The sequence below is a fragment of the Chiloscyllium punctatum genome, chromosome 3 (assembly GCF_047496795.1).
Source record: "Chiloscyllium punctatum isolate Juve2018m chromosome 3, sChiPun1.3, whole genome shotgun sequence".
Classification (NCBI taxonomy): Eukaryota; Metazoa; Chordata; class Chondrichthyes; order Orectolobiformes; family Hemiscylliidae; genus Chiloscyllium; species Chiloscyllium punctatum.
Genome location: NC_092741.1, coordinates 90,586,527 through 90,598,501, shown reverse-complemented (window position 1 = coordinate 90,598,501; position 11,975 = coordinate 90,586,527). Strand labels below are relative to the sequence as shown.

The 11,975-nt window shown below is 42.9% G+C and overlaps 1 protein-coding gene across 2 annotated transcripts in view; it reads left to right on the top strand.

Moving 5' to 3' along the window:
- The first annotated feature begins 511 nt into the window (after window positions 1–511).
- The window catches only part of tmem244 (transmembrane protein 244), a 95,753-nt gene continuing 84,289 nt past the window's right edge, over window positions 512–11,975 (top strand). The window contains exons 1-2 of one of the 2 annotated variants that reach the window (XM_072549694.1): window positions 512–648; window positions 895–976. In XM_072549694.1, coding sequence (XP_072405795.1) covers window positions 921–976 — 56 coding nt within the window. In that variant the 5' untranslated portion in view covers window positions 512–648; window positions 895–920. Of the gene's footprint in view, window positions 649–890; window positions 977–11,975 lie in introns of both variants that reach the window. The other variant, XM_072549689.1, reaches the window with a different exon arrangement.

Here is an 11,975-nt window from a genome sequence, read left to right as displayed (position 1 = left end):
GTTTTTGTTTTTGGATCTCAACTTTCTACATCACGTAACTGGTACGGCCTTTATGAACATTGAACACCCAACCTGAATAAACACCAATTCAGCAATCCACCATTATTGTGTATTGCTCTCATTAACTTTATGTATGATGGAAATTTGGAACTGATTTCATGCCAAGGTAATATGTCTGACAGGTTAGTATATCAATGTATCTCTGTTTATTTAAAACATATTTCCTCTTTCCATGTAGAGTATTGCTTGGAATTTGAGGTACAAGCAACTACTTCACTTTAGGAGTCAGGTTAATGTTATTACAGAACTTCCTTAATTAAATATGATTTTTGGAAAAAAAGTGCAGCAATATACTTTAGTGTGAACTGTGATGAGTCTTACTTTTGACAATAGACACAGTGCACTAATATAGGATTACGAATCACTCCCATGTGATAGCCTTATTGAATTTGACAGACAGTTCACACAGCTTTCCTTGATCACATAATCCTGTCACTCCAAAATGATTACCTTTAAAAATGCACTGAAAAAGAAAGGGAATTGGATGCTATTGACCTTGTCTACCACCTTTGAAGAGAGCTTTGTTTGAAGTAATATGTAGACCTAAATGTTTACATGGCACTGAAATTCAAGGTCACAGATACAAAGGTATCAAATACGTATCATTTTTCATTTGTATTGAATAATCTGGGTTTTACTATTAGGATAAAGATTGTGCCAAGGCTGTCTCAGCTTTACTGTTATTAGCCTGATAAGTGAAGCTACAACATTCAACTGGTTTGCTCTGCATTGCATGTCTTATATGTGATTTAGAATTTATATTAAAATTAATCAGATTTATAAATAGTTTTGTTGCATCTAACAGTTCTCATTTTGTGTTTTTTTGGCAGACAGTTCTCCTGCAATTACTGATATGTTTGATGACTTTCTATGCTGCATATTATATTATTGGCAGCATATTCTTTGGAGTTTTCAGGTGAGAATTCCTGATAGGAAATATAGGAAAACTTGGACGTTAATGTTAAAACTCTGATGACTTGATGAATTTGTTTGTTCTCTATTCTCCATTAACGCTATCCCTGCTTCCTGATACTTCATCCAGCAGCCATTTTAGATATCTGAGTTTGACGTAGAGAATCAGAAAGGTTATTTTACCACAAGAGTCATCCTGTGCTAACTTCCTTTCCCCTTCACTTAACATGCATTGAGACTAATCAACAACCCCGGTAGAAAACAATTGCATTGATGTCTTTACCTTGGCTTGATTTCATCTCACTCACATTACATACAAATATAAACTCATATTGCTGTGGTAATACTTAACAAATGTATTTAAAATTCCCTGAAATCATTCCTATCAATGAATCTCAGAGAAGCATAATGCAATTACTTTCAGTAGGGGACAATGGAAAAAATAGAGGATAATATCTGAAAATGGGTTCAGGGATCACAATGTGAGGTATATTTGCACCTTCTAACTTCATGCTGCCTGCTAATTACCAGCACGGTGGCTCAGTGGTGAGCACTGCTGCCTCACAGCACCAGGGTCCCAGGTTCGATTCTGGCCTTGGGCAACTGTCTGTGTGGAGTTTGCACATTCTCCCTGGGCTTCTTCTGGGTGCTCCGGTTTCCTACCATGTCACAAAGATGTGCAGGTCAGGTGAATTGGCCATGTTAAATTGCTTATGGTGTTAGGTGCATTACTCAGAGGGAAATGGGTCTTGGTGGGTTACTCTTCAGAGGGTCAGTGTGGACTGGTAGGGCCGAAGGGCCTGTTTCCACACTGTAGGGAATCTAATATAACATGCACTAAATGTTCTGTTGAATGACTGCACACTCCAGGAGGGGGCCCAAAATTCATATGAGGCTAGTAGCACCTAGAAAACCCACACTTCTTAAATGGAAGTGCACTCTGGCTAAAGAAGTTAAAAATCACACAGCACCAGGTTGTAGTCCAAAACGTTTATTTGGAAGCATTAGCTGCTCCTTCATCAGCTAGTGCTTCCAATTAAACCTGTAGGACTATAACCTGATGTTATATGATTTTTAACTTTGTACACCCCAGTCCAACACCGGCATCTCCAAATCCTGGCTAAAGGAGGTAATGCAAGGGAATGGTGAAGAGTGTCTAAGCAGAAAGAACTATGAATGATGGTAAAATAGGATAGAAAGCATACTCCAAGTTTCTCCAATACAGAGGCCTTGGTGCAGAAATAGAACAGAAGGGATGAGATGCTTCACCTCATGGGACTAGGGGGTGCAACATGTTGCAAAGACGTAAGGTCAGAGATCTATTGTGGTCAATGCCTGAGGACATGACTCAATGCTGCAAACTGGTGGGAAAGGATGGCATAGAACAAATGCAAGTCATCATCCCAATAGAGGAAATGCTGCTCACTATTACTGACACGACCATGTCTGAGTCTGTGACCAGTGATATGGTTGAAAGCATGTAAGGTAACAGTGCACTCATAACAATTCCTCAATCTCTCATTCCTCTTCCCTCTCATCCCATAATCTCTTCTGATTTACAAGGGCCGGGCTACTGTGAAGGAGAAACGGGAAAAGCAAATGGTGCATACTCCCCAGAGCCGAACTCATATTTTGCCTTTTCAGATGTTTCAGAATTGCTATGTGGCACAGGAAGAAAATAATGAAAAAAAACTGACACCTTTTCATATATCGAGACAAGTACTGATATTATGCATTTCGAGGGTAGTTTGGAGGAATCTACATGTGATGAGAAACTGTGCATAAGTAGCTTGCAATCAAGGGCAAGGGTAGCACACATGCTAACTCAATGAAAGATAAGATTTCAAATAATGTCTGTTGCAGAGTGCTGAGTTTTGATAAGGCAGAGTACAGAAGAAAAGACTGAGTATTCACACAAAATTGCTTGACGAATTGTCAGGGATACCAGAAAGTTTGTGGTCTTTGTAAGGAGCATTAAAGAGTTTGATAAAAATGGCACTTATGACTGTGCAGAGCTTGAAGCCTCTCCAATGCAGTGTGGAAGTGGTGACATTCATTACTCTGCATCTAATGGTTGATGTATGAGCTTTCATGTCAGCACAAATGGAAGGTACACAATATCTGAATGCTGCAGTGGAAACACTGCCTGAGGTGATGTAAGCTCAGTTTGTTACCTGCCATCATGACTATGAGCACCACTTGTTCCGGGTCTCACAGCAGTCTCACAATCTGTCTGTCACTCAACATTCTGCTAGGATTGCTCACCTAGGTCCTAGGGACTAGCAGAAGCACCATAGATCATGGTTACTCAGGGAGTAAGAGTCTACATGGTTCCCTTTAACTTGGCATGCCATAGCCAACAGTCATATAAAATTAGAGCACAGGAATACGTTAGATCAGCACTTGAAAAAAATTGCTTTTTGATATTATAATGCTTGCTGCTGGTTTGAATCTAGCTGCAATAAATGCAGTACCAGTGTCAATGTGATCTTCAAGAATATTTAGCTGATGCACATTGATTGTCAGTAGAACTCTGGCAGGTTTACATTTGGGTGCCCACCAACTGCTGGATGGTTACAGTTCAGGAACTGGAGGTGCAAGCTTCTCATTGACATTAATATGGAAGCTGCCAACATGCTGGCATTTCACATATAGAGCAACTATTACACTCCTTTCAAGGTTTCTGAAACGTACTTCAGGATAATCAGATTTTCATCTTAGATTATTTTACTGTTTATAAAAGTAATAATCAGAACTCACACACACCGTTTACTATGCAAACTTGTTTACATTGCTGAAGGTGCTTCATTTTCTCTTGAGCTTTTTCTTAAAAATTAATGCTAACAGTTTAACAGCACATCTCTGCATTTGAAACTTAGCACAGCTTCCATTGTGTAAGATGCCAGGGAGGACTTATAGTGCATTGGATGTTGTGTTTGCTCTAGAGTGAAATTTTGTGATATGTTATTCACATTTTTACTATTTTCTGAGACTACAACAAAGGTAATTGTGATGGCAGAAGCAGTTTTGTTATTGTATCAATCAACCGTTGCTTTATTGCACACTCTTCTGTATAACACCACAATAAACAATTCTATTGCATTTCACCATGGCAACAGTATTCCTGGAAAGGAGAAAAAGGTGTCTAGACATATTGTGATGAGGAACAACAAAATGAGTAATCAGTTCAAATCTAAGACTGCCTCATTGGCACTTCCTGTCGCAGGTTTATTACTTTAGTGGTTTCTACATCATTGGGTAAAACATCACCTGGATAATCCAATTGCACACGAAATGGGTGCACACATTTATTACCTGAATGCTGGGAAATGGATTCAATCTATGTTTCCCTCACTTTAGCAGTAACATAGCTTTAGCTAGAAGAGGCAATAAAGAAACTCTAAATGTCTTGTTTATGTCACTTCTCATAACGTTTAAGAGCAACTGTGTTTAAAATCCAGGAACAAACTCAATCTGTTGGTTCAGTTCAATGTGATACATGGCAATACAGAATAAAGAGCTACGAATTTGAAAACTGAAACCTTTGTCCTTGAACCAAGACGGTGCATGTGGTGCTGTTTTGCAGGAAATTCTAGGATTTTGATCCAACAGTAATGTGGATAGAATGATACACATTCTTCTTAGACTGGTGCATGTGACTTTGAGGGCAACTTGGATCTGACAGTTTCTCAATGTACCTGCTGCCTTTCTTCTTTTAAGTGGTAGAGGTTGTGGTTTTGGAAGCTGTAAGCTTTGATGAAATCCTGATGATAATACGCACTGCAGGCTTGCTATGCCATGAGAGTAGGTAAAGATTGTTAATGTCAGGGGCAGAGACAGAAATCATAGCCCAGAGTGTGCTCCAGCTCTTAACCTGAGAACTGCAACTCCGACCCCAACTCGAGCACAGAGATATACCCCATTCTATCCTGAGCATTGTGGCCCCACCTTCGATCTGAGCATAGTGGGCCAGCCCCAGACCCAAATACAGACCCCAGTTATTGGGCCCTGATGCACCCACCCTCCCAACCTTGGTTCTGATTAATGTGGGTTTATTTGAGGTACCAGGCAACACTTAGATTTTTATTGTCACATGTACGACAATACTGAGGTACAAAAGTGCCTAATGTCACCACACACAGCACCCCACACAGGTACAAAGGTACTTAGGTGCAAAAAAACTCAGGTACAAAGTAGTATAAAAAACAAAGTCAAAAAGTTAAGCATTACAGACTTTCAGAGAATAAATAGAAAATCAAGAAATAAGGTAATAGTTGACATTAAAGTCCTTCTTAATATAAATTAGAAAAATGAAAGAATTAAGTTAAAAGTTCAATAGTCTTGATGAGTGTTTACTGGGGCCCCAATGTTGTCCACTACAGCTACCCGTACTCATCACCTCTGGAGATATGGGGGACCTCCCTCACAGTGCATATTTCCTGCGACAGGCCATAATGCCATTGCCGCTAAAGCTGCCGCCTCTGGTCTCCTCCTGCTACCTCCAGAACATGCCTGTGTAGGATCTGCTTGCAGTCTCTGATCGCCTGAGCACACACTGGCCCCATTCTCACCACCGGCCCGTGGACACCTGGCCAAGACACTGCCATCAGCCATCGCAATACCATCATGGGCTGCTGAAAGACTCCCACTCCAGGCCGGGAGACCACCGCAGTGGCCCTGAGACTGCCACGGGACACCGAAAGACTCCCACGTCACGCTGGGAGGCTGCCATGTTGTGCTGGAAGGATACCTGCACTGAGGTCTGCACTGAGGCAGGGAGAGGAAAGAAGAAAAGAAACTCAAAGAGAAAAAAAGAGAAAAACTGGAAGAAAGAAAGAGAAAGAGGAAGAGTACTCCTTTGTCCTGGAAGGTATCCTGTTCCCTGAATATTTTGAGAGCTGCATGAATCCAGACATTACATCACACTGCTAGAATTTGAAGATCAGGATTTAAACTTCTTTTCCACAGAAAATCCATGTCTGTCCTAGCCTTTGCATGGCTGATCCAGTTGGGTTTCTGCTCAATGGTGAATTCAGGTTCGTTGCTGTTCATTGTATTGAATGTCATGAACTATCTTATTATTTGAGGAATTGTAAAGTGGTGGTAAACATCAGCATCATCAGCAAATAGCCCAAGGTCTGACATTAAGATGGGCAAAAAAATTATTGACAGAGCAATGCTGTTCGGATGGGTTTAAACTAATTCAGCAGGGCGGTGGGAACCCAAATTGTTGTTCGAGTATACAGGAGGTTGAGAGTTGTGAGGTCCGAAATAAGGTTTCAAGGTCGCAAGAGGGCACCAGCAGGCAAGAAATTGTTTTGAAGTGTGTCTACTTCAACGCCAGGAACATCCGGAATAAGGTGGATGGACCTGTAGCATGGGTTGGAACCTGGGATTTCGATGTTGTGGCCATTTCAGAGGCATGGACAGAGTAGGGACAGGAATGGTTGTTGCAGGTTCCAGGATTTAGATGTTTCAATATGAACAGAGAAAATGGTAAAAGTGGGAGGAGGGGTGTGTGGCACTGTTAGTCAAGGACAGTATTATGGTTGCAGAAAGGATGTTTGAGGACTGATCTACTGAAGTAATACGGGCTGAGATTAGAAACAGGAAAGGAGAGGTTACCCTGATGGGAGTTTTCTATAGGCCTCCGAATAGTTCCAGAGATGTAGAGGATAGCATAGCAAAGGTGATCCTTGGTAGGAGTGAGAGAGACAGGGTAACTCTCCAAATGTTGACTGGGAATACTACAGTTCAGTACTTTAAATGAGTCAGTTTTTGTCCAATGTGTGGAGGAGGGTTTCCTGACACAGTATATAAACAGGCCAACAAGGGGTGAGGCCACATTAGATTTGGTACTAGGAAATAAACCCGGCCAAGTGTTACATTTGGAGGTAGGCAAGCACTTTGATAGTGACCATAATTCAGTTATGTTTACTTTAGCAATGGAAAGGGATAGGTATATACCGTAGGGTAACAGTTACAGCTGGGGGAAAGGCAATTACGATGTGATTAGGCAAGATTTAGGATGCAGAGGATGGGGAAGGAAACTGTAGGGGATGGACACAATTGAAATGTGGAGCTTATACAAAGAACAGCTACTGAGAGTCCTTGATAAGTATGTGACTGTCAGCCAGGGAGGAAGTTGTCGAGTGAGAGACATGGTTTACTGAGGAAGTTGAATCTCTTGTCAAGAGGAAGAAGAAGGTTTATATTAGGATGTATAAAGTTAAAAATCACACAACACCAGGTGATAGTCCAACAGGTTTATTTGGGAGCACTAACTTTCTGAGCACTGGGCTCCTTCATCAGGTGGTTGTGGAGTATAAGATCATAAGACGCAGAATTTATAGCAAAAGTTTACAGCTTGATGTAACTGAAATTGTATGTTGAAAAAGATCTGATTGTTTGTTAAGTCTCTCATCTTTTAGAATGACCATGTTGGTTTCAGTTCTTTCGTATGTGAGTCACAGAACATTTTAAAATTTACATTCTCAAGTGAACTTTAACTATCGGTGTCATGTCGGTCCAGGTAATGCATTTAAGGGGTGAGGTGCCCTGAGTAAGACTGTGCGACAATGTTCAGACTGATTCTTATCTAAAGCATGTATTTACAGAATCTTACATGGATGTAGTTTTTGAGCAAAATAAAACATAATACTGCACATATAAATTCACACCACAAACCTATATATGTGTATGTGTGTGTGTGTGTGTGGTGGGGGGGGCGGAGTGAGTGGGGAGTGGTGGTTATGAGTGTCTGTGAGAGAGTGTGTATGTGTGTGAGTGTAAAGGGGTATAAATCTGTGAGGGGGTGCGTGTGTGGATGTGAGTGAATGTGTGAGCATATGAGAGAGGGTCTGCGTGAGTGTATCGGTCTGTAGGAGCGTGTATCTGTAGAAGTGTTTGTGCGCAGGTACCCCTGGGGATGGCTTCAGCTAGGATCTTGGGTTCACGTCACACTACAGATAACCCCACTGCACTACACACACACACACCACACATTTGTGGAGTGAATTTGTACTTGCACAATTACATTTTATTTTGCTCAAAAAGTACATGAATCCATGTAGGATTCTGTAAATGTATTTTTTAAGATAAGAATCAGTCTGAACATTACAGTACAGACAGTCTCACACAGGGCACCTTACACCTTTAATGCGTTATCTGGGCCGACATGACACCAATTGTTAAAGTTCACTTGCGAATGCAACTTCAGAAAAGTTCTAGGATTTAGATATGAAAGAACTGTTCATTCTAAAAGATGAGAGACTTAACAAACAATCCAGGTCTTTTTTACTATATAATTTCAGTTACATCACACAGTTACATCAAACTTTTCTGTGTCTTACGATCTTATACTCCACAGCCACTTGATGAAGGAGTAGCGCTCCGAAAGCTAGTGCTTCCAAATAAACCTATTGGGTGATAACCTGGTGTTGTGTAATTTTTAACATTATACACCCCAGTCCAACACCAGCATCTCAAAATTATGTTAGAATGAGATGTGAAGGCGCTGTCAGAATGCTTGAGAGTTATACGTTAGCCAGGAAAGACCGAAAGGAAGAGTTAAGAAGAGCCAGGAGGGGACATAAGAAGATTTTGGTGGGTAGGATCAAGGAAAGCCCTAATGCTTTTTGTAGGTATATCAGGAAAACATAATGACTAGACTTAGATTAGGTGTTCTTCCTCCAGGCGTCGGGTGGCTCAGGAGTGGCAGTGGGGGAAGGCTCTTGGGGGCCTTGGACAGTGGTGAGGGGGAGGTGTGGGTGCAGGATTTGCATCTCTGATGGTAGGGTCCATTTGTAGGTGGCGGAAATGGTGGAGGATGATGTTGTGGGTGGCAGAAATGGCAGAGGATGATGTTGTAAGTGGAAGAACAAGTAGACCCCACCACCAGAGATATATTTTTCTCCCTATTCCTATCAGCTTTCAGTAAAGATCATTCCCACTGCGACTCTTGTCAGGTCCACACCCCCACCACCTATCCACCCCTCCCAGCACCTTCCTCTGCCAATGAAGGAATTGCAAAACCGGCACCCACAACTCCCCCTCAACACTATCCAAGGACCTAAAGGAGCCTTCCATATCCATCAGAGTTTTACCTACACTTCCACACATGCCATTTACTGTATCCGTTGCTCCTAATGCGGTCTCCTCTACATTGGGGAGACAAGACAAGACACCTACTGTAGAGCGCTTCAGGGAACCCGCATCAACCAACCCCACCACCCCATGGCTGAACACTTCAATTCCCCCTCCCACTCCGCCAAGGACATGCAGATACTGTGCCTCCTCTATCGCAACTCCCTAAACACCTGATGACTGGAGAAAGAACGCCACATCTTCTGCCTCGGGACCCTCCAACCCCCTGGCATCAATGTGGAATTCACCAGTTTCCTCATTTCTCCTCCCCCCACCGTGTCCCAGTTCCAACCCTTCCAACTCAGCACCGCCCTCATGATTTGTCCTACCTATCCATCTTCCTTCCCACTTATCTGCTCCACCCTCCTCTCCAACCTATCACCATTATCGCCACCTCCATCTACCCAGCGCAGCCCACCCCACTCCCATTTATCTCACCATCCCCTCAGCTCACAGCCTTATTCCTGATGAAGGGCTTTTGCCCGAAACGTTGATTCTCCTGCTCCTCGAATGCTGACCTGCTGTGCTTTTCCAGCACCACACTCTTGACTTTAATCTCCAGCATCTGCAGTCCTCACTTTCTCCTAAGGTTGGTAGTGGGAAGTTGTGTGTGGAGTCAGAGGAGATAGGGGAAATGCTAACTAAATTTTCTTCTTCAGTATTCACACTAGAAAAACACAATGTTATCAAGGAGAAATCTGAGTTACAGACTACCAGACTAGATAGGATTGATATTCACAAGGAGGAAGTGTTAGCAATTGTAGAAGGTGTAAAAATAGATAAGTCCCCTGGGCCGGATGGGAGTTTTCCTAGGATTCTCTGGGAAGCTAGGGAGAAGATTGCCAACTCTTTGGCTTTGAAAATTATGTCAGTCATTGTCTACAGGAATAGTGCCAGAGGACTGGAGGATAGCAAATGTTGTTTGCTTGTTCAAGAAGGGGAGTAGAGATAACCCTGGTAATTATAGACCCGTGAGCCTTACTTCGGTTGTGGGTAAATTGTTGGAAAGTGTTTTAAGAGATAGGATTTATAATCATCTAGAGAGGAATAAGTTGATTAGGGATAGTCAACATAGTTTTGTGAAGGGTAGGTCATGTCTCACAAACCTTACTGAGTTCTTTAAGAAGGTATCCAAACAGGTGAATGAGGGTAAAGCAGTTGATGTGGTGTATATGGATTTCAGTAAGGTTTGATAAGGTTCCCCATGGTAGGCTATTGCACAAAATACGGATGCATGGGATTGAGGATGATTTAGTGGTTTGGATCAGAAATTGGCTAGCTGAAAGAAGACAGGGGGTGGTGGTTGGTGGGAAATGTTCATTCTGGAGTTCAGTTGCTAGTATCTATTTTGGGGTCACTGCTGTTTGTCATTTTTATAAATGACCTGGATGAGCGCATAGAAGGATGGGTTGGTAAATATTTGGATGACACTAAGATCGGCAGAGTTGTGTATAGTGCAGAAGGATATTGCAGGTTGCAGAGGGACATAGATACACTGCAGAGCTGGGCTGAAAGGTGGCAAAATGAGTTTAATGTAGAAAAGTGTGAGGTGATTCTCTTTGGAAGGAACAACAGGAATAAAGAGTACTGGGTTAATGGTAAGATTGTTGGTAGTGTAGCTAAGCAGAGAAATCTCTGTATCCATGTGCAGAGATCTCTGAAATTTGCCACCCAGTTGATAGGGTTGTTAAGTAGGGCATGTGGTGTGTTAGATTTTATTAGTAGTGAGATTGGTGCTCGGAGCCGTGAGGTCATGCTGCATTTGTACAAAACTCTGGTGTGGTCGCACTTGGAGCATTGCATACAGTCTGGTCACTGCATTCTAGGAAGGATGTGGAAGCTTTGGAAAAGGCTCAGAGGAGATTTACTAGGATGTTGCCTGGTATGGAGGGAAGGTCTTACGAGGAAAGGCTAAGGGACTTGAGGCTGGTTTCGTTAGAGAGGAGAAGGTTGAGAGGTGACTTAATTGAGACATAGTTTAGATCAGAGTGGTGCTGGAAAAGCACAGCAGGTCAGGCAGCATCCATGGAGCAGGAAAATTGGCATTTCAGGCAAAAGCCCTTCATAAGGAATAGAGGCAGGAAGCCTCCAGGGTGGAGAGATAAATGGGGGAGGTTCGGGGGGGGGGGGGGGGAGGCGTTGGGGAGCAGGTAGCATAGTGTACAGTAGGTGAATGGGGGTGGGGACAGAGGTGACAGGTCAGAGAGGAGGGTGGGGAAAGGTAGCAAGGAGTACAATAGGTGAATGGGGGTGGGGATGAAGGTGATAGGTCAGAGGGGAGGGTGGAGCAGATAGGTGGGAAGGGAGATTGGCAGGTAGGACAGGTCATGAGGACAGTGATGAGCTGGAAGGTTAGAACTGGGGTAAGGTGGGCGGAGGGGGAATGAGGACTCTGGTGAAGTCTACATTGATGCCCTGGGGTTGAAGTTTTCCAAGGTGGAAGATGAGGCGTTTTTCCTCCTGGCGTCAGGTGGTGAGGGAGCGGTGGTGGAGAAGGCCCAGGACCTGCATGTCCTCGGCAGAGTGGGAGGGGGAGTTGAAATGTTGGGCCATGCGGCAGTGGGGTTGATTAGTTCAGGCATCCCGGAGATGTTCCCTGAAGCGCTCTGCAGTTGAATGAGCTCTCCAGGAATATCTAGAGGTTGAGTAGATTTGCCTCCACAAATTGCAATCATTACCCTTTAAGTTAGGTATGACTCCAGCCAGTAGACAATTTTACCACTGATATTGATTTTACTGGGGTTCCCACATTTGGGACACAACATTTCTGAAATTCAGCTCTTGGGTTTAGATCCAATGCCCTAATTAGGTCCAAATCCACCTGCTACCATCTGAATCCAAAAAAACATTGTGAGCAG